Source organism: Otolemur garnettii, unplaced genomic scaffold (assembly GCF_000181295.1).
Source record: "Otolemur garnettii isolate 467f Iridium unplaced genomic scaffold, OtoGar3 scaffold00030, whole genome shotgun sequence".
NCBI classification, from domain to species: Eukaryota; Metazoa; Chordata; class Mammalia; order Primates; family Galagidae; genus Otolemur; species Otolemur garnettii.
The window spans coordinates 8,284,499-8,308,358 of NW_003852425.1; the positions used below are offsets into that span (position 1 = coordinate 8,284,499).

Sequence of the window (23,860 nt, forward strand, 5' to 3'; positions counted from 1 at the left end):
AGGAGGGTCCAACCCAGACACTATAAAACAAGACCCCAGGCCATAAACAAGGGCTTTTCTGTGCGGACAAGGGGCCATCTGTTGTCTGTGGTGACATATCTTGCCCTGTAAACCTATCTTATCCATCCTTAATAAACATCGTTTCACATTTGCCTTGGTTTTGGTGGGTCTGGTCATTCTTTGGCCAAGAGCACACCAAAAACGTAGAGTAAGACTGTCAAACCTGACGGACCCACTTCTGTTTCCAATGACCAGAAGTTGAGAATCTCTTCAATGTTGAGCTCTTCGTGGATTATTTTAGAACATATTATTTTAGTCCCTGATTTCATTTATCTGGACCACAAATTTTAATTTTCTAGACTAGAATTTGGTTTTGACTGGGCTCAATTCCCAGGAAATAATGAGTATTTGCTGAAACAGAAAGCATCTGTCTTTTTTTTTTTTTTGGTGCTTCACTTATAGGAGAACCCTCCATTATTAAAATCCTGGGGCAAAGGGTCTTTGACAAAGGCAGAATGGGTGGCAGAATTTTCCTTTTTTTTTATTTCCTGAGAAGTGACAGATGGTATAATATAAACACCCACTCTCTCAAAAAATGTAATTTAAAAAGTTTTCCTTTGAAAGTAGAAACTAGGCACAGTACATGGAAGGATAATGGACCTCGGATGTAACAGCCCGTATAATAAGCAATGAAACAAACTCAGACCTCCTCGCTGTCAATTATGTGGGTTTCTGATACCTTTTCAAGTTAAATGCAAGTCTCTGTATTATTCATATTTAAAATTTTTCTTTGTACTATGATATTTTTGATATCTTAAAAAACCCTTTCTAGGGAGAGATACTGCCCCTTCTGGGGTTAAGTAATTCTTAAAGATAACAAAGTGTCCAGCCTAGAGCATGCCTTTGATATACAAACGGAACACTCCAGAGCCATTCTCTGTCCATCTAGCCCACACACCCCAGAGAATATTCCTCTACCTTAATAATCCCAGGGCCAGGTATCAGGCAACCTACCAATATTATTTAAACTAGTCAACCCTAGCTCACTCTGTGCAGCCTTGCCTTTCCCAAGGAGACTCCAATAGAAACAGTGGCCTAAACCTTCCTTACTCTTGCCTCCTGCCCCGACCCCCTTGGTGTCTTTCCCAAGTGGCCCTGTGTGACCTGCCAGGCGTACTGTCTCTAGGACCTGCGAGTGTAATAAACTTGTTTTTTTCCCTTAGTCTCTCGTCTGTCTTCTTTTTTGGCCACACCAGATTGTACCATAAAAGAACATAAAATAGTCTTCCTGTAAAGTTCCCCATGTGATAATGATTCTCTCCAGTCTTGCATTTGAATCATTTCTAACTCCTTCTATAAATGGACAGTTTCCTCTCCACACCTATTTTCAGAAAGATGCACATTGAACTTATGATGATCTATATACAAGGTGCACGGAGAAAGGGCTGGAATTGAGAATGACCCTCAAAGCAGGTTCAAGCTTTACCTGCAAGTGGCCTAATTTTTATGACAGACGAATAGAAATATTCACGACTCTATTAAAATGTTTTAAATTTGAAACCCTGGATCTTGCCGCTGGTCTAGACCATCCACTTCCTGTTGTTACTGTTACTCCCCACCCCCACCTCTGAATTTAGGGTTTTCAATAATTCCCGTTACCAGACATAGGAATCCTGCCCCCTATTCCCATTCTGAGGTACTATTTCAGTGTATTTGTTCTGGGTCAAGAGTGTGTTATGGATACATTATTGATTTATTTATATACAATTTGAACCTTGCTTCTATATAAAAATGCCCTGAACTTACTTGTTCTTGACTTCCAAGCCTGCCCCAGTCCCTATGACAGTCATTCCAGGTATCTGTTTCACACTTTAGAAGCCACAATGCACATTATTTTCCCTCTGAGTCCCCAAAGTAGTTCTGTGAGGTAAGCAGAGTCGCCTGGACCCCCAAGGCTTCCTTGCTACTTTTACCTCCTTTTCTTACAATGTGGCAAATTACTCCCTCCTGGTAAACCTCTACCTACGACAGAGGAGGAAGAGGATTACCTCCATCCCTTTCAACCTCTCAGCTCCCTCTCTCCCCGTTATAGAGCCTCTAGGGTGATAGGGATATTTGCATGGAAAAAAAAAAAACATAAAAGCAGCCTCCATTATAATACAGCATTATCTTTCAAAAAAGGGAGGGGTCTGTTTATGCCTAGGACAAGAGACTAAAGCAGTATTTACAATGCTATTACATTTTTAAAAGTAAATGATTGGATTTAGGGTAGATGGAACACATTATCCACTAAGAAGTCATTGGAGGAACTTCAGCAGTGGGTGTGTAGATTTCTGACATTAGAGGGGTAGGAAAGAGCATTGATGGCAGCTTTCAAATTTTTATGTTTTCTTTCCAGCTCTTCTCCCCCCCCCACCATCCATCTGTCATAATGTCATACTATCAAGTTACTTATAAAATACAGACTTGACTTTAAAATGTTGCCCTAATGAAAAACCTTTGTTGGGTCACCATCACCTACCAAATCAAAACCGAATCTGCCTTTCTTTTATAGTTTATGAAATCCTTGCAGAGCAAGACTATACTGTGTTCACCTTGTAACCTCAGTCCCTGAAGTAGAATCTATCAGAAACTCAGTGTTGATTTTATGAATGATTGACTCCCCCATTCACAGTGCTGTGAGGAAGAACTACTCTCATCCCTACTATTACAGCCCTTGATGGAAGGACACTGGTCTCTTAATCACAGCAGGGACTAGGAGAGCTCACTACCATACTTTTCTTGACCCTCCCATTCCAGGGCTGCTCAGTTCTTAGCAAATTGTTCCCATCTACCAGCCTCCCAGGAATACTTAGTGTTTGGTATTAGACTATGATTATTAAATTGCCTATCAGCTTTCTTCCGGTGGGAAATCCTTAATTTGTTTTATCATTCTTTTCTCAATTCTCTGTTCTCAATCCTTCTGTCAACTGGTTGGAAATGAGTGATGACAACTGTTTAGCACATGGTACTAAATTCAAGACTATTCCCACCCACCTCCCATAGTCTTGGAGACCCAGAGGCATGAAAGAAATACAGAAGGACAAGTAAGGGCATGTGAATTAGAGAAATAAAAAGTACATGTGGCACCATTAGGAGGGAAGGGCCGTGGGTGGGTCATCAGTGATCAGTTCTAAAGAAAATAAAAAGCACAACAATGAAACAAAACCAGAGGGGGCCTACAGTGACATGGAAATAGTGCAACAGTTTTCACACGTTTTTTCCTAGACATGGAAATCTGACTTCATAAAGTTTGTGGCATAAATGGTGAAGTGTTTAATCCAAACCTCCATTCTTAATGCTATGATCTGAATCCCCACCCCCTGCCCAAATTCATATGTTGAAATCTTAAAATTCAAGGCGATGGTTCTAGGAGGTGGAAGGTCTGAGGTGATTAGGTCATGACAGTGGAGCCCTCGGAAATGGGATTAGTGCCCTTATGAAAGAGGCCTGGAGAAACCCTCGCACCTTCTGCTATGTGAGGACACAGCCAGAAAGTGCCATCTATGAACCAGAAAGCAGGCTCTCACCAGATACTGAGTCTGCCCGTACCTTGATCTTGAATTTCCCCGGTTCCAGACTGTGCCCAATACCTTTCAGTTGTTTATTAAGTTACCCAGTCTAAGGTATTTTGTTGCAGCAGCCCAAATAGACTAAGACACTTAATAACAACCCTGAATTCATTTGGGACAGCAATGTGACCAACCAAAGGAGACCTTGCCAGCTTCCCTGGCAGCAGCTATGACTAAGTGGGTCCAAGAAGAAGTAAATGGGAGTGACATGTGGGGCTTCAGCATGTCTGTCTGACGATGAGAAAGCACACCTTTTAAAAGTGGCTTCCCTTCTGCCGTGTAGAATGCAGATGCAATGCCTGGCGTCAGGCAGCTGTTTTGGCCTAGGAGGCACATACAAGGGGCAGCTGAACAGCAAGGAGGACAAAGCCTAGGCCCTGACACTGAGCTCAACCAGGACTGCCCATCTCTAGAGTCCTACTGTGAGGGAAATCAACTTCCACTTCGTCTAAGCCACAGGTATTTTGTATTTTCTGAACTTACTCCTAATTGATAAACTACTCTTGGCCTCAAGGGATGTAAGATCCAGAACAAGAATACTTGGCACAATGTAAACATTTAATAGAAATACATGTACACTCATTTCATTGTTGAATTTATGAAAAATTAAGTTGCAAGGAAATGATGTTTTAAATTTACTGAGAAACTCATTAACAGCAGTATTATAAAATGCATATATGAACATGGAAACAGAGAGAAAAGTGTGGAAGCAAAACAGTTAGGCTGCTAATATTGATTATATTATACAGCTTGGAGCTTTACTCTTTACGGTGACCAAGTAATACTTGTGAGGTTTAAAAAGTTAAAACAGAAGATGTTTTAAAATAAAGGGATTAATAACTATTTCTATGATGAACTTATCTGTATTGATTCTGTAAGAGAAAATTCTATGTATTTTTAGACCTTTGGATTTCCCGGATTCTCATTCCCAAGCCACTGACAAGTAGATGTGGAATCTTGGAGAAGTCATTTAAACTCTCTGAAACTTAGTAACATGAGAATGTTTGTAAATTAATTCTCGAGTTCCTTCCATGACTAAAATTCTGTAAATTGAATCACACATTTGCATTAAAACCATTTTTTATTGCACTTCTCCAATCTGATTTTTATGAATTCAAGGGTTAAATGAGTCAGTTATTCGGTTGTTCTGTATTGGCATCTGAGATAGGGGGAGCCCAAATGTAAACGCCGTAGGAGAACCAGAGAGGGAACTGCAAATACCACCTTTCTCCTATGTTTCCATAATGGCTTTTCCATACACATAACCCGGTACTTCTTAAGGTGCTGTAAGTTTTTGGTTTCCTTGTCTGTTTGATAGATTCTGAGCCTGAATGGGTGTAGGTAGGAAATGCATCATCCTGGTGCCATGCGATGGCCTGAACATACGAGAGGCGATTAAAAAATGGTCACCAAAGAGACAAGTGAGAGAAAGGCGGTTTGTGTAAAAAGATTCTGATTCTAACGGAAAAGGATGACTAATCTTGTGGCTGATAATTTGAAATCTTCTCTCTTTTCTTTGTGATCCAATTTAGGATTTTAATTGATTTATAACACTGATCGATCACAATCATTTTAGGAGTTCTTAATAATCTTTGCAAACTTTATTGGCTTTTAGGTTGTTGCCAGATTAATTCAGCCATCGAGGAAGGAAAGACTGAGTGTCATGCTGGTGTATGAAAGCGTTTGCTCTGTCTCTCAGTTGTGACCTGCAGAGAAAGGACCACCTTGGGAGACGAGGCAAGAGAGTATGTGGATCTCAGCACCATACATCTGCAGGGACTGGACAAATTCTGAGAAGAAAATCTCATCTGAGGCCCTTGTCTTAGTAAGGCCACACCAGGGCCACGTATGCGAACTAGGAGTGAACCATTCTCACTGTTGCCCTGTGTGCCAGGTGTGTGGATTAATGACACATATTCTCCTTTCAAGGAAAAGCAAATAAGAGCAGTGACAAAGGGCTCAGGGCTTTAATTCCAGATACGAACTCTGCCATTTTCCTTGCCCTCTTCCTTGGTGATTCTCTTTCTACTCCTGAGTCCGTCCAAGAGTAGCTATTACCCAAAAGGTATTCTAACAAGGTGCCCTAAAGCCAGCCTTGCCAAGCCCTCAAACAGAACAAGAGGCGGTCTCAGTATCATTTGTGTACGCCTTCCTTGTGGGGACGCACACCAAATTTTAAGCATTTATAAACAGAAGCATTATGACTTTACTAAATCATATCATTAAAGAAAGAACAGACTTCAAATAACAATGACAGTGAAACATGAGTGTTAAAGAGCCTACCGCAGTACCCTGGGGTTCCACACACCGTCTTCATGAGCACTTGATGTTCCACAATTTTAGAGAGTCCAAAGTCAGCTAACAACACAAGAAAAAAAATTAATGAAGCAAGTCTTTTCTCAGCATTTATAAAATGACAATAACATTCTTGTTATTCCAAACTAAAACGAATTTATCTGTTTATTTGTATTTGATGGTAGGGCAGAGGTGGGTGGGATGAGTTACCGGAAGAAACTAAAATGATAATAATAATAATTCAAGTATTCCTTCCCTTCCTTTCTCTCTCTTTATTTTTCTTTCTTTCTCTCTCACTCTCTCTCTTTTTCTTTTTTTGAGACAGGGTCTTGATCTGTCATCTGAGCTAGAGTATAGTAGCATCATCATAAATCACTGAACTGATCCTCAAACCTCTGGGTTCAATTGTTCCTCCTGACTCAGCCTCCCTGGTAGGTAGGACTACAAACATATACCACAATACCTTACTTATTTTTTATAATTTTTCTTTGTAGAAACAGCATCTCACTATGTTGTTCAGGCTGATCTCAAAGTCCTAGCATCAAGGAATGCTACCACAAGCCATGACACCCAGCCTCACATGTTTCTATAAATTGGAGAAAAATATGACTCCTAAGTATATTAATTAGTGAATCTATATTCAATCTTTGCTTTTCGCTACAAATCTCAGGCTTTAGCAAGTAGGTTATTTTTAAAGTAATAGTGTAATATTTGTATTTTGCCCAACATTATTAATTTTTGAGATTTATGTAACAGTAACTTCAAGGAACAATACAGAATTAGTGATGTAATTCAGAACTTTATTTCTTTGAAACAGATAACAATATACTTTCAGAAATGTCATGAGAATAAACAGAAAAATCAAAAGGCTTATTCTGTTTGAAAAGAAATAATGTTAGTCCCTAGTGTATTTGATAAGAATTTACTCTCGTATGAAGATGAATCCTTTCATTTATTTCTCAGAATATTACCTAAGGTAAAATAGAATCGAATATCGCTACCCTCCTGCTCTGTTTGCTGGGCTACATCTCTCTTATCTAGGAAACATCGGGAAACTGTACAAGGCCATTCTTCAAGAGAAGCAGGTGCAGAACGGATTCCATTTTAGACTTCAAAGATGAACCCACCTTCCAGGCAGGTGCCTGATCCTTATCAGTGAAAGCAGCAGGACGCCCTCCTGAAAGAAAGGCTCTCCTGCCCAAATTAGTATCTATCCATCCATTTGAAGTCATTGCTTAAGGATCAAATCTTTGAAAGTGAGGACAAAGGAAATGGAAACTGCCTGCTGTCCCCTGCCTCACAGGAGTGACTGCAAGAGTGAGCTGGCAGCCAGCCAGCAGGACCGTTTCTTTAGGTTCTTGCATTCATAAAGCGTATTATGCTATCTGAGCTCTTCCCCCATGAATGACTTAATTTTCAAAGGTGTTAACACTTGTAAATGTGGTGAGCTTGTCAGATTAGCACGACAAGGGACCACACCAGGAGAACAGTGCCCTTCAGAGGATTTGATATGCATTCCACTGAGAAGAATTCATCAAAAATAGCATTTTATGATTTTTTTTTATAAATGAAAATTGGCCTCGGAAGACACATGGAAAGCACTATTTAATACCTATTTTATTCTAAGATGTCAATTTAAAAGTTTCTTCGAGTAGATGAAAATTTCCCAAAATTCATCTTTGTAGTTCTTCAAAATGCAAGGGGGGAAAATAAGTTCCCAGAATCAAATAAAGTTTAGGAAATGCCTCCTAGCACAGCCTATGTCAGTCTACATGGGAAGGATTGTGGAAGTCCTACAGAAACAAACACCTCTTTTAACTTTGCTTAACTGCCTTTGCAAATCACTCTCCCTTCCACAAAGAGAGAGTTATGGACCCTCATTCACCCTGCTGAGGAGCCAGTGTCTCGGGAGTGCACTTCAGGAACTACAGATCGTAATTTATCTCTGTTCATACAAACAAGTGACTCCAAGCCTAGATTCACTAATACCTACTAAGTATTCTATATCAAAGTTTTTTAATTATCTAAAATTAAGCTCCAAATCATTTATGGTATAAAAGTTAATACCCCCCAAATAAGTGTTAGGTTTTCTATCATTCTCTTTGCTATAAATATATTTATAAAATACAAAGTCATCTCTTGAGGTCCTTGCCATTTCTAAGAGTCATGATTCCTTGTGTGCCCGGCAATGGACCAACTTCTGGGCACTAATTTCCAGGTTAACATCTAGAAAAGAGCACAAACTCACCAGACAGTGCATATTTCTTTACTGAGGTAAAATACTCAAAGATATTGGATGAAGGCAAAACTAGACAGAACAACATTTTACAATGCCATAGGATAAATTTCTTCTGCTCTGGAAAAAGAGGTCATGTAACACCAGGAAATGTTCTCACCAATTTTGAGCGGTGCATCTGGGGCTGGGGTTGCATAGAGAAGATTCTCTGGCTTGAGATCACGATGGACAATTCCATTTTCATGTAGGTACTAAATAAGGAAAATAATGAAAGTAATGAAGCAACATTTGTGTAATTCTATTTATGGTTCCAACATCTATACTTAATTTTTAAGAACCCTAAGTTATGTGATTCAAGAACACACACACAATGACATAAAAATAAATGCCATAAAGAAAAATGTTTTTAAAGTATACATTAAAGAATACCTTGCTATTGCCTAAATGTTATGCAGTTTGAATTGTATAGTATCAATTCTCAGAAAAAAACATTTACGCCTCAGAGAATATTAGTTGTAGTTCTTTCTATACATTATTAATATATCAACTGAAATTGGCTAGATTATTATAATCTAGTAAAGGTATTTTGTATTGAAATCTGTCTGGTTTATAATCTGAAAAGCATAATGGTATGTGTGGCCTTAGAAACTGACAACTGTAGCAAAGACTTCCTAATTACTGTTTGAACAGATGTGAGTAGTTATTATAGAGAGCTATCCTTTATAAGATAAATATCCTTTAATGATGATGACGAATGCTCTCATAGGCTCTTCTGTGAATTAGTAAATACAGCTGTCGATATAGGTATTGACAGTTGAACTTGAGATGAATCTTAACATCACCTCCAGCAACTCCGCTCGTGTTTTTGTATTTCAAATCATTTTGCAGAATTATGCCTAACCACACATATAAAATGGGTTCATCGTAAATGCTACGTCTTACCCGACCTCCCTTCTAGTATCAGCCTCTACTTCAAAGTGATCACTCGTCTGTTTGCTTCTCCTTTCTTCTATCTGCTTTTTGATTCCTTTTTCTACTTTCATAGCAATTTCGTATACATTTTTCATTTAATTTGTCACAAATCCTCCATCCAGGTCATACAGTATAACTCATAAATAGAATGTCTCATATATTGTTTTTTCTTTTTTTATCCTAGAAATAGGTCTAAGGTGTAATATGTCCTGGACTTGCTATACACGTGTTGATAGTTTACAGCAAGACTGTTCAGGAGTTAGAAAAGGTACACAGTTGCAGTAATAGGAATTGTAACATACTGTAGATTTGTCCATTTGGAACCAAGAATTACTAAGACAAATAGTATCTGTGTGGTAGGCAGCTGCATTTCCAGGCCTGCTGTTCTGTCTGTTCTCGGTTCTCCCTGGTTTTCTGCATTCTTGTCCCTCCGTGCTGCTGGGACCTCCCTGCTCCTGCCCCTCAAAGGCAGGACCCCACCACTCCCATCTTCTCTTTACTTCTTCCTCACTATTTCCTCTTTCTCTTCTTTCATCATATAAATGTGCTCTAGGTGCTGAGGTCATCAAAAGGAAACAAGAAAAGGAAAACCACCACCACCTCCCTCTCCTCTCAGCCCCCCACGGCTCCAGCCTTCCCTCACTACACTCAATTATTTCCTACTGTCAGCTAACTGTCAGAAATGCAGTCTGCACGTACTGAGGGCATTTTCTCTCCTCTCACTGTTTCTTCATCACCCTGTAGTCTTATTTCTGTCCCCACCAGACCCAGTGCCCACTTTCTGACTCATTTTGCCTGACCTGTTCGGCACTAACCACTTAGGACTCCGGCCTCTGGGAAAGTGGTAGGGCTGTGTCTGTTCCTAGAGACAGCATGACACTTAAGGGACCAGAGCCGCTCTGACTCAGCCAACTGCTGTCAGGTGGGGATCAGACCCCACACTGTCAGCTCTTCTGACTTTTCAAGACAAGACAGAATGTTGACATAAAATATTCCAAATTTTAAATGTTGGCAACTAAATTCAAGAATGTTAAACCTTGCATAAGCCAAGCAAAATACTCGGCAGTCTGTAATCTTTGCCTTAAAATTTAAAACCAGCCTTGACATTCCATAGACGCCCAATAAGCATTTGTTAAATGTATGAACAGACGGATTTATTTTCTGACCCTGTTTCTCAAGTTGAATGTGTCCTCCCCTTTTACCATAAACTCTTTCTGAGCACATTTTTCTACTCTTTTCCCTTTTGCCCACTTTTTATAGTGCAAAAAGAATATGTATGTGTTTTTAAACATTGTGTGACGAGATTGTGACAATGTTTTAAATAAAATTGAACTATACCAATGATGTATTACTAAAATTTGAATGTATGAAAAAGTAAACTTTCTACAAGTGGCACACATGTCATATACATATTGCAATCCTCTGAATACCACCCATCCCCCACAAGTGACAGGATCTGATATGATGGAGAGAGGCTATTTTCAGGGACTATGTCTGGTTTCATATTAACTAGATGAACTATGTCATGAAATTAATGGAAGTTTAAGAATTAAAGATCATTCCATGATAGTATCCTAAAAGTTTGTTCAGTTCAAAATTATTTCTTTATCTAGCTATGCTGTCTCATTTCCAAATGAATTTTCACAGGGACCCTAAGTCCACTTTGTCCAAAACTTAACTCTTGATTCTCAGCCCTCCTCTAGTTTTTCCCACCTCACTGTCAGGATGTCCATCAACCCAAGTGTTCAAGTTAGAAATTCATCCTCTCCTTTCCCTCATCATCTCCATCTAATTCCCAGTTAAGGTCTGTCAACTTTTATTCCAGATGTCTCTAGAACGGCCCTGTCTCTCTCCATTTTATTGCCGTGACCTCAGCTGGTCACTATGGTGGTCCCTTGAACACTTGCTTTGATTTTCAACGTGCCCCATTCAAAGCATTTTCCACATAAAGCACAGGGAGTCAGGCCATTTCTTCTCCTTGGGAAGCTCTTCACTTCCATGGGAAGACTCTCCAGCCTTCCCTTCCCTCCATCTTTTCTTCCATACAGATTTTATTTTCTTTTTCAGACTTACTTTCAGTTTCTCTAAAGCCCCAATCTCCCTCACACCTCTAGCTGCTCCCCTGCCTGGACCCTCTCACCCTTCCTTACCTGGCCAGCTGTCCTCACTCTCTGGACTCAACTATCATGTCCCTTCCTCAGAGAGGCCACACCTGTCCTTCCACACGGACACACCGCCTGTGCCAACACTCCGGTCCTCTCATCCATACTCCCCGGTTTTCTGAACAGCACATGTGTTCCTCTGCAGGCTTCCCATTCAGGATGTCTCCTTGACCAGACGGACAGCTCCATGAAGACGAGGAAAATGTGTGTCTGGTCCCCCAGACACGTTGTTTCCTTCCTCCCAGTGCCCGGTGCTGACTATGCCCTCAACAACTGCTTTTGGATGATTAATAAGAAACTCCATTTTCCTATAGATGCATACATTGTCCTACTCTGCAGTCATTAATTTACAGTCAGAGAATGATGGGGATCTGGCCCTTTGATTCATTTACTATTATTCATTTGTAACAGAAGTTCAAGTTGTCAAATAGAAAACGTTATGCTTACACTGTGGCAATATGTGTCCACAGCAGCATCTCTTATCTCTGGCTGAAGAAAGGCTCTAGCATCTCTGTGTTTATTAAACATATACGATTCTTAGTGGATACCGCCACCTCAGAGATGCTCACCGAATATCAGTTAGATGAATGAGATTTACTCTGTCACTTTGAGAAAGGCCAAAAGCCAATGAGAACACTTTAACTGTGAGATTAGGAGGAAGAGTCTCATCTTTCAAGTGACATTTTGACAGATTACATAATTAGTTTTTGTTCTGTAGTGGTGCTACGTCGGTAGCTATGGCTGAATTAATTTTTTCACATCCTTTCAGGTTGATCTGAATATCCAATACGGGATATGCCTCAGGGGAGTTTGGGAAAAGCTGTTGAAAATGCATTTGTGAGCTTTCTCTTTGGTCTCTTTTGTGTCTAAAATATTCATAAATTTTACTGGCCCATGTAATAAAATGGAATTGAGGCAGTGACTTAAATGTCAAGTGGGTAAATGGGCAGTGATGTGCCCAGTGGCACTAGCACACCCCTGAGCAGTGGGCAGCCCAAAGGTTCTGGTTCCTAGAATTAGGCTTCTGCTGGACGCCAGTGCTGAGCCTGCTGCCCGCCCTGCAGTTAAGGTTGAGGTTCCTCTGTGTGCTCTGTGGCTTTCAGATTTGGGTGTGGCCTAGAAGTGTCTGGAAAAAGCAAACATTTGCTGGCACATGCTTGCTGGGATAGCAACGTCACGGGGGAAGGGAACCAGATGCTGGTGGAAAAGCTAGCTAGGAACGCCACGGAGCAGCGGCGACCTGGGGTGTCAAGTCAGAGTAGCAGAGGGGAAGAGGTCACAAAGAATACTCAGACTTCCGTTCTCATTCCTCACTGTGGTATGAGTCTCCTCATTACCCAGTCAGGGAGGAGGGACAGGGATAGTGTGGCTAGGTTTGTATACGCGCTGGCCCAAAACACTGTTAGGTACATATTTCTAAAAATCAGTTATACAGCACTGGTGGAAAATATCATTTTATCTCTGCTGTTTCCTTAGATTCAATCCCAAACCTAACACATTCACTCAATTAAGATTTTAGTGAGACACTTATCTTTGCTTTCAGTAGCGATTATTGTTAAGTGAACGGCTATTATTTTAAATTAGGCATTATGCAAAAAAGTAATGGAAAAAAGCTATGTGTCCAGATTTAAATAGACAAATCTCAGGCTAACAGAATAAACACATGTAAAGAAAATGAAGTAATGAATGAGTAACCAGTAATTCAGTCTATAAAACTTATTTGTCTATAAAATTAGAGCAAATTTATGTCACAAGGCAACTAAGGGAATGTTTAAGAGGGACAAACATGTGATTATTTCAGTCTCACATCTGTGACCTGGCTTCAGAAAAGGTGAGATTTTAGGACTGAAGGCCATGGAAAGGTTAGGCTAATTAAGTGGAGATGGTATTCAGAAAATATTGTGTAACTTGGAACAAGGTTCAAAAATGATCCATAGTTACAGAGAAAGAAGCAGCAAGCCCATTTTGGTCATGGGAGGGAAGAGATCAGGTTGGTGTGCAGAGAAACAAGGGCAGCGCCTGTGTCTGCACATTCTGGTCCCTCAGGGCCTGGGGCCTTGAGTTTAGCCGCACAGACAGGGTGAGAGCTTTGCACTGTCCAGAGAAGCTGATCGGGCTGGACTGCGGATGAATGAGGATATGACTCGACCCCTCGGCGAAGAGGTGGGCCCCTTCACAAGGATGAGGGAGCTGGAAGTAGCATTAAGGAAGATGATTGTGCTTTAGACCACAGGAAGGGCTTTATACATCGAAAATGAAAGCAGGTATTTCAGACGTATTAGAGGAGAAACAGATGCACGTGACAGGTACGTTAAACATGACAAGGAGTGAAAATTTGTGCTTTTTCCTTGGAAAATATTTATATTCACCGATATATAAATGATTTCTAAATCAGGAATGCATTAATGTAGAATGTGGAATTAAAAAAAGGAAAGAAAAGACCAAATTATTTTTCCATTTAATCTTTAGGAAAAATGCAATCACCCAAAGCTCAAACTCTCTTTTAAAGAGCCAAAGATAATACCGCTGCTCTGAATTCAGGGGGTGTCTAGACATGTAATTAAACTCTCTCTATGGTCCTAACAAAGACTGTTTCATTGTGTAATGAAAGCTACTGCATAGTAATTTAGTTTAATTACAGCTATGCTGTGTTCAATGGGCTGTGTGTGGTTAATTGATAATGTCTCAGGAGTTGGTAGGAGGAAGTTTGAATCTCTTTAAATATCTTACAGGACAAAGGAGAACCAGTCATTAAAAGAAGAAAACAGTATTCTGACTACAGTTTTCTTATTAGGAAGAAAAATTAAACTATGTGAATTTGCTCTCTTCTGCTCCTCAAGAAATTTGGAATCAATATACACAAACTTAAGAACTTCAAAGTGTACACTCTATTATCTTGTCATATCTGCTTTGGGGGCCTGGTTCTACCATTGTCTTTATCCTTAACTACTACTCTATGACGCCACCAGAATTGTCACCAGAATATAGGATCAAAGGAACAAGGCGCTACTGGCTCCCACGACCACATCATCAGGCCTGGTCAGAAGCGTCTGGCTGTGGGAAGCTGTGCTCAGCCTTGATCTGTGGAGCGTCCCAGCAGCAGAGGAGCCCACTTCAGTCCAAGCAGCCAAGCAGCCAAGCTCTGGGGCCTCTGAGGCTGGCTCACCTATTTTGAGGTTACCCTAGACACTTCCTTTTTCCTCACTAGTCTTGGTCTATCGGTCATAATTCTACCTCCAAAACACACCTCACGCCTCTCTGTTCTTTGCATTTACATTGTGGCTGCTCGATATCATCCTTGGTAATCGCTCTATTATATCTATCCACACAACTAGGTCCTCATTCTAAGCCATATTAATTGAATAACTCATCTTTGATTCAAAAACAAAAACAAGTCACTTTGTGGGCTCTTCATTGCCTACAAGTGAAAGCCTTTTTTCTTCAGTATAAACATGAAAGGCCCTTCGATATTTGTCCCTAGTTCATGGCTGGGCACTATCCTGGGGCGATTCATGCCACACATCAGCCCCCCAGCCTTACTCGCTGCTCCGGAGTTAGGCCGTACACATTCCCACTTGGGTCTCAGATAATAATCATCTTCCATGCCTTTGACTTAATAATGGTCCTTCAAAATGTATTTTATAAAGATCCTTGAAATGGTATTACTCATCCCACCGACTCTTCCAGAATTTTGCCACTCGCCCATCTAGAAGTGGAGTCTGATTCTCCTCATCTTGAATCTGGGGTCGGGGGGTATTGTGACTTGCCGGGAACCAATAGAATGCAGAGGAATGGCAGTGTGATGGCTGATGTTAGCCTATAAAAGTCAATGCGGCTTCTATCTGGTAGGCTGGATACTCATTTGGAGGTCCCTGGGCTGTCATGAAAAGAGTCTGGCTGTTCCCAGGTCCAGCATGCTGAAGGAAACTGGGCGACAGGGACAAGCCAAGTGCAGGTGCTCCAGTTGACAGTTACACTGATGTTCCACGTGGTGACACCTTCCATGTGCGGACATGTGAATGAACACAGCCCTAGACGATTCCCTACTCCAGTCATCAAGCCCCAGACATTACAGAGCAGAGATCACCGTCATTCCCACTATGTTCTAACATCCTGACCTAGAGAATACATGAGCGTAATAAAACGGCTGTTGTAAGTTGCTAACCAGGATAGTTTGTTAACACTTTATAACCCAGATGAACACTATCTTCTCTGTGAAATCTTCCTCTAATTCCACAAGCAAAATACCATTTCTTGGATCTCTGTAACATTTTCTTTGTATCTCTCATCTAATATTTTAATGCTGTTTTTAGGGCTATTATACACATTTGTGTGCTTGTCAAAAATTAAATTCCTTGCAAGTAGAGTTCGTCTTATTCCTCTTTGACTCTCAGAATCTAGGCCCAGGGCCTGGTATGGACTAGGTTTTCAAGAAACGTTTGTGAAAAGAACGTATGAAAGCAGGAGTGATAAGAGATTAGAATTATGCTCTGCATAAGGCATCAGTGGTAAACACCAACGAATGAACACAAAGTACCAAGGAACGCCAGAATTTACTCTGAGATCAGCACATAGTTGTATATTTATAAATATATTAAATATATAAAATGATGGGACTACTGGATCTGGGATAGAACAACAGCTCTGAGTATGTTTGGATGAGAATAGACGTCCTATGTCTGTCCCACCTCACAGCCTTGTGTGGTTCTGTGTTCCAGAAACTCAGCAAACTCAACTCATCCTGCTCTTTATTTTAAAGCCCTGTTAGCATCTTCCCTTGCTCAGCAAGCTGGGAAGTGAAATACAACACAAATTAATCACCTTCATTTTGTAGTGTACAGAAAATTTATTCTAGTATTGAAGGCATGTTCGTGAGGAATTCTGTCAGATTGTATATGTCCAGTGAAGTCTGCGTTTTGGCTCTACTGCTGAAACCTACTTTCAGTGGCTTTAGAAGACCAGCCCCCCCCTTTTCTTTTTATAGTACTTTGATGTTGCATTCCAGTCTCTTATGCATATCATTTCTCCCTCCCTTCCTCCCTTCTGTCCGTCCTTCCTTCCCTGGCTCCCTCCCTCCCTTCCTTCCTTCCCTCCTTCCCTCCCTCCCTGCCTGCCTTCCTAAGGGTTCTTGCCACCTGGGCTAGAGTTCTATGATGTCATCATAGCTCCTTGCAACCAACTGCAACCTCAAACTCCTGGGTTCAAGCAAGCTTCCTGACTGAGCTTCTCAGGGACTCCAGGAGTGTGCTACCATGCATAGGAAATGTTTCTATTTTTTGTAAAGATAGGGTCTCCCTATGGTGCTCAGGCTGGTCTCAAGCTCCTGGCCTCAATCAGTCCTCCATGTTGGCCAGCGAAAGCACCAAGGCTGAGCTGGGAGCCACCACGCCTGCCCAATTTGCATCATTTCTGAAGAGAACTCTGCCATCGCCCTTTCCTTTGCTATAATGTGTTTTTTTTCTTTGGTTGTCTTTACAATTTTTTTCTCCATCTTTGGTTTTAGACACATTGTATATCATGTCCCTTGGTATCATTTTCTTCATGTTCCTTCAAATTTGTTAAGATTCTTAGATGTGTGGTTTATAAGTTTAATCAAATTTTGAGAATTACATTATTTCCTTAAATAACTCTAACTCCATCATTTTTCGGTGACTTCATTTTGTGTACTAAGGTTATTACAGAGCTTAGTGATTCTTGCTCACTTTGTTTTTAGCCTTTTTTTTCTATGTTTTACCATGGATAGTTTCTTTCTTTCTTGTTTTCTGAGACAGAGTCTCACTCTGTCACCCTGGGTAAAGTGCCACAGTGTCATAGCTCACAGCAACCTCAAATTCCTGGGTTTGAGCAATCCTCTTGCCTCAGCCTCCCAAGTAGCTAGGACTACAGGCCTATACCACTGTGCCTGGCTTTTCTATTTTCAGTAGAGAAAGGGTCTTGCTCTTGCTCAGACTGATCTTGAAATTCTGACTTTAAGCAATCCATTCACCTTGGCTTCCCAGAGTGCGTGAGCCACCACACCTGGCCCCTTGGATAGTTTCTTAATGCCATGTCTTCAAATTCACTATTGTCTTGCTTCTGAGGTAGCTAATCTGCTGTTAATTCCCATCCAGTATATTTTTCACTTTAAATGCTGTAATTTTACATAGTGTTCATCTTTAGCTATCTGATCTTAGTATTTTTAAAAATACCTTTCACCAATCTATTTAACATGTTCAATCTTTCCTCTATCTTCTGGAATATGTTTGATGTGGTTGTTATAACTGTCTCAATGCCCCTGTCTACTGTTTTTCATATTTGAGCCATTTTTATAGATCGATTTTTTTCTCCTGATGAACACCGTAGCTTTTATCTTGTTGGGTGCTGGATAAATACAAACGCGTTTGTTATATTCCTTAGCCTTTTTCTGGATGCAGTTATGTTACTTGAAAATAGTTTGATCTTTCTGAGGTTTGCTTTTGAAGCTTGATTAAATCTGCCCATTTGGTCTACTGGGAACCCAAGGCCCGTGTGGCTGTGAGCACTGCTCCCTCCATCTCTGGTTCCTCCCCTAAGCTGGGGCAGCTTCCGCTCCTCTGCTGAAGATTTGAGGGGTGGGGGCATCTGCGGCTTCCCAGAGATTTCCCACGCAGGAGAAAGACTGATGTGAGAAAAAGGAAATGTAATGTAAGAGAAAGCACCAGAGGGTGAATCTGGCAGCCACCCATTGATTCTCCTTCTTCTTTAAAAGGAAAAACACAGATTTTCCCCAATTGCCTCTAGGCTACTTGGTGCCCTGCTTTCTGGGGTGCAGAAGGAATAACTTTACCTGGCTTGACTTGGGTTCATTTTAATAGAACTGTAGTTCCTACAACTTTCACCCCCAAGAATCACTTTTTGGTGTATTTATGCAGTAGATGCCGTATTTAGAAAGGCACGTCTATAACACAACATTTAGTAAGCAATAATTAACGGACCAGTCTCCACCTTCTGACCAGAGACAACATATACCTTGATAGCTCATAGAACACTGTGTTCTCCTCTGCCAGCCAGAACCTTCTCAAGAGCAAGAACATCAGAATTACCACCCTAGTGTGACAAATATGAGCCCAGGGAAACGGTCAGGATTTTTACAAACTGTTGCATCATCCTCAAAGGTCATACATATGTGGTTTACATAAAATATATTAAAAGATTTAAAAACTGTTTTATAGCCTTTAACTAATAATGCCCCTTTGTGGTCCTAAAATTGTGAAATCTCAATCTAGGAACCAGGCAGGATACCAGAGGGGGGATATTTGGCTTCAATTTGTTCTACACAAAAATAGCCTGTTATCAAATATGGGGAATCTTGTATTCTAACCATGGGAACTAATTTAAAAATATTTTCACAGTTAACTTTCTGTATAATGCATATGTGAATAATAATTGTATTGTTATTTCCCATCTGTGAAACCTACGTCCTCAACTCAGGGTATATAAAAGTTCACTTTAACATATACCATCTTGTCTTATACATATTCACACGACAGAAATTGAATTTGAATTTTGCCCACAAACATGTTGCAGAATTGTTTGCTATTAACATTGCTTATGTGAGATCCCAAGTCAGTCTTCTCCCGTATTCCATCATTTGAAAAGATCAGAGGTATAGAAAACCAGAAAATAAAAAGGCTAGCTAGACCTTCTAATGGAAGACTTGGCATACTTAAAAAAAATAATTTATGATGTATTTTCAAGTAGTTTACACATGAAAATAAGATGTTTTAATGATTTCAGGGTTAAAAATATAAAAAGTTCTATTATTCTATTCGGCACCACACTATTCTTTAAATTGCCTGGTGTTACCAATTCAGGTTAAAAGGCATTGTAAAAAAAACCTATTCTGTTGGAAATCACAAAATAAAGTCCTGAGGTGATGCTAAGGTAGGAATATAACATTAAAACAAAATTCAATGCATCTTAATACATTGCTCATCACATGAAAATTCCATGTGAATAAAAATGTGGTTTATGGAATTTATGGGCCATATGCTTTTAATTATAGGCAAAGCTAATACGCTATTACTCTTCAATGCTAAAATGATTTTATTTATACTGCATTGATTACACTTGTCGCAACAAACCAAGCTAATTTCTTTTAGCTTCTCTTTCTCATCATTCCCTGTACTTAAGAAAAGTGGGATGAATGAATGAATGAAGAGAGTCTTGAATTCTGCCAAGCTTGTGCACTGGTAGTCTATCTGGGATTCCTTATCTCTGAGGCAAAAAGGGATCTTAAAACAGCGCACTGTACCCCATCACTGTATTAATGTACACAGCTATGATTTAATAAAAAATAAATGAACAAAAGAAGATTTTGAGGAAAAAAAAAGTGTTGAAGGAGGGGCCGGTAAGTTCTTGCATTTTCACATGAGTTCCTGTGTCCGGGAGTCAGCCTAGTCATGAGCAGGCTCTGGAGCCAGCTGGGCCAGGTGAGACCAACCTGAATCATCAGTCCACGGGGGCTGCACTGTATTTTACGACCCCCCACAAAGCCAGCATAAAGAGCAACTATTTGTAACTAACAGAATGAAAGCTCCATGTGGCTACAAAGACTTGAGTAAATCTTCTATCTGATTTCTTACTATTGACTCACATTCATGATATTCAACTTTTCCAGTGTTTGGCCGGGGCCAGGTTTGAACCTGCCACCTCTGGTGTATGGGGCCGGTGCCCTACTCCTTTGAGCCATAGGCACCATTTGATTTTTCCATTATTCCAGATACTGACCGAGTTATACAGCTAACTGCACCTGAAAGAGTTACACCTGTGCAGCTATTATTATTCCCTTCTACTCCTGCCCTAAAAAGAATAGAATATTCATTTGCACATATTTTTAATTTTTTGAGACATTTAATTTTTTAATTATGGCATGTAAAGTGACTCTTATTTATCAAATAAGTAGTTTTTAAGGACTAAATCTAACAGCAAAGAAAAACAGAGGGAAATGTAAAGAGGCACACCTGCTGCAAAGCACCTGTGCCTTTAAAAATGTGTGACTTTCTTCCTGCCATATGATTCTCAAGCTTGTCCTGTTTTGCTTATCCTCTGCACTTCTGCTACCCGTGGGCCTCTGTCTGCTGTGTCTTGGCTTTTGGCCCAGTGTCTCAGGGATAATAATAGGAGGCAGACTGCAAAAGGATGAAGGGTATAAACTCTGAATCTAGCTTTTATTTTAGGTTTCAATCCTGGTTCTTCTATGAACTAGCTGTGTGATCTTGGAAAAGTGGCTTAACCTCTCTGAGTCTAGGTTTCTTCAGGGTGAAATGAATTCTGCATAATGAGCCTTAACAGTATGAAGATAAAATGAAATATACCCTTAAAGCTTTTAGCTAAAGTTTGCTCCATAGTAGGGGATTAATAAGTCATGTCACTGATGACTGAGATCATCTATTGCCAGGATTGTTATTGTTAGGCCTTGATTACATGTGTGCCAAGTACAGACTCTCCCAAAGAGTCTCCCTGCTTTCAATTGGTTAGTAGAATAGATCAGAAGCATTTAGCTCCTTTACTAAATGGCCCATTGTATGAAGAAACAGAAAGTGTGAAGGCTGTGAATCAGCATTAACAAGGCTATCCTTCAGCGATACTCAACTTACAGTAAGATGGTATTTCTGGGATTCTGAAGGATCCACAGCCAGTACGTCTTGAGTCTGGCTAAGTTTCTGTAACAGCGATTTCACAGGCAAAAGTTAGGAAGATAATTTTCAAGTTAGATCCTGTGGTTCTGGAATGGTTCCAACATTCAAGGGAACATTTCAAAGGATAAATCACACAGATGGTCAGAACCTATAGCACATTCAACATATTATTCATAGAAATGTATGTGTTTCAATATTAAATTTCGAAAACAGAAACCAAGACTAGAATGCAAAGTATATTTGTGAAAAATTATGCTTTTCAACTTGGATTTTCCCTTGAATCTATCATGTTGAGTTTTATGAAATTAGATTTTCTTTCCAAACTAGCAGAATATACCATATATCTTGCTTTAGATTTCTAAAAGCCATTACATTTCATGGAAAGTGTTCTCCTGTAGACTTAGATCGGCATTACCACCTTTGAAATTCATGTCACTTAACAGTTTCTTGAATAACTAAACATATTTAGAAGCTTATTACTGTCTTTTAGAAACCACACATACAAGGCCAGTTCTAAAATGTTTCCAACATTCAAAATGCTAGGACCCTCAGCAAGTTTTGTAAGTAATTAGATTCTAAGTAATGGATATATGCTGTATCGTTTGCCTGTCCTATGCTCTGACTCCACAGGGGTATATGGAGCATATGGGGGGCAGGGGACGGGAGAGGAAAAGGATGACAGAGACAGATGAAATGAACAGCTCATCCTTTCTCGCCTGCAGGTGACACCCCCGACACAGGGGACAGGCCTGTGTACAGCTAATCACAGCACCGTGTGTGAAGGGCGTCCAGCTGAGTGGTCTATAAAACGCCATAGAGTTCAGGGGGAAAAGTGAATTTGCTGAAATTCTGAATTTATATCTCTCAGGAAGAGAAAAAAATAAAAACAAAAGCAAACATATATCTTTAGCTTCAGAATTCATTACAGGTGAGGAGAGGAGGAGGCCAGACCTTAGATTTGGACTAACTCCTTTCAGAAGTTCTCTAATAAATAGGTCGCAAAGTTATAGTCACCGAACTAGCCCACGTTTTTCTGCCTTGATTTAAAGGAAGAATGTAGAAAATTATGAAAGCCTACACGACTGCTTGAATTCATGAACTTCTTTCTGTACAGACCTAGATGTAAGAGACCCAGAATCCCAAAGGTCAAGGACACTTCTCCAGATGCTCAGCTGTCAAGTTCAGACTGGGAGTTTTAACAAGTGGGCTCCACTGGAGAGCGACCGTGCAAAGGCCCATCTCTCTGAGCGTCAGTGTGTTCACAACTGGGATGGGGGAAATACCATGGCTCTTTCCTCACGAGAAAAGAGCTCTGAGAAACTGGCAAGCACCTTCTCAAGGTACTGAACTTCCAGGGTGGAGAAGGCACTCTTAGACCTTTAGGCAGAAGAAAGGAGATCATCCACAGACGGGAAATGTCCGCTCTGTGTCTGAGTGATTTGCAAGGCGACTGTCAGTGCAGCCCTACAGGAGAATGTGCACAGACTGCGGAGGGAAGGATGGAGTGTCCCCTGAATATCACAGCATGTCGCTCAGGAGAAAGGAACCAGCAAAAGTCGTGAAAGAACTTAAAGAAAAAACAAGATGAAACAAAAGAGAAGCAACTCCTCAATGATTAATCCAGCCACCTAAGAAGTAAAAAGAAATTGACTGTGGTGAAGGGAGGGAGGGAGAAAGAGACAGAGACAGAGAGAGAGAGAGAGAGGAACAGAGAGAGAGAGAGTCACAGAGAGCCAGAGAGAGCCAACAGGTAAGACGAGTGGGTTCCCTGTGATCGCCATCACCCACCTCTCAGTTCTCAGCTGCAGGTCGTCAGCTGACACTTCTCTAGTCGTGCTTATAGTCTCTAGCAATTTCCTACCAGTTGTGATTTAGCTGCACAGAAAGGTCATCTGCTCGTTCTCCTGACTACGAGGAATTTATTCCTGAATATTTCCTGAATGATCTGTCTTCTTCCCTTACTCAGACTATTATATACAGGTCAACAGCTTCTCAACCTAGTACTGTACTCCATAGATCCTGCTGCCCTTAGCCCAGCCCATAAGTGCTGTCACCTTCCAAGGTCCCTTACCTCCTCTTTTGTATTTGTCAGGCTTGAAGTCTTAGTGTAACTAACAAACTTGGCTCTCAGAGAAGTCACTGGACGCTAGCTCTCTGCAGTGCACATCTCTGTGGTGAACAATTTCAACAGACAGGGATGAGAACACCCTACCCTCCTCCCGCCAGGTTCCTGGGTCTTTCCCTCGTCCTGTCTTCACTTTTCACTAGCGATCCCTTTCAGTTTGGAAGCTCGTTGATAAATACACCTTGTTTCTAGGCATATCAAAACTTTGAAACTTTGTGTATTTTCACTGGACTCTTAAAAAAATATGAGAAAAGAAAATGAATCACCAGAAGGTAATTTCTTAACCTCAAAATGTCAACATTTCTATTTTATATGATACAGTTTAAACCTAAGAAGTATGAACCTATTACTATTTAGTAATCATAAAACTCAAACTCCATGGTCAAGGAGTGACATTAATAGAGTTTTATTATATTGGCAGAAAGATTGTCTTCTGACCTAGAAATAAAACATATTCTCCCTGGCTATTACAGAGAAATGTTCATTTTTTTTTTTCAATACCACTCCTGAATTAGCCATTCTCAAAATAAAAATTCATTTTTGTGGGTCAAAGACATCATGACTAGTAGATTCACATCACTCCATATAATACAAAATTGGACTTCATTCCATCAGGAAAGGATATACTGCAGTGTTTTGGCAAATTACCATTACCAGAAAGCAAAGATATAAACTTCATGATTCCACGCTCATCCTCAGGTAAACAATCAATGAAAGAAAAACACAGAAGTCCAGTTGGTAACGAGAGTTCAACTTTAGTCACTCTCTACTACCCCTGGGGAGAAACACACACAAGAAGG

At 40.4% G+C, this 23,860-nt stretch overlaps 1 protein-coding gene across 1 annotated transcript in view; it reads right to left on the reverse strand.

Moving 5' to 3' along the window:
• CAMK4 (calcium/calmodulin dependent protein kinase IV) overlaps positions 1 to 23,860 on the reverse strand; it is a 204,612-nt gene that overhangs the window by 20,598 nt on the left and 160,154 nt on the right. Inside the window, exons 6-7 of the mRNA XM_012804613.2 lie at positions 8,303 to 8,393; positions 5,895 to 5,969 (exon numbers count right to left, since the gene is read on the reverse strand). Coding sequence (XP_012660067.1) covers positions 5,895 to 5,969; positions 8,303 to 8,393 — 166 coding nt within the window. The remainder of the gene's footprint in view (positions 1 to 5,894; positions 5,970 to 8,302; positions 8,394 to 23,860) is intronic.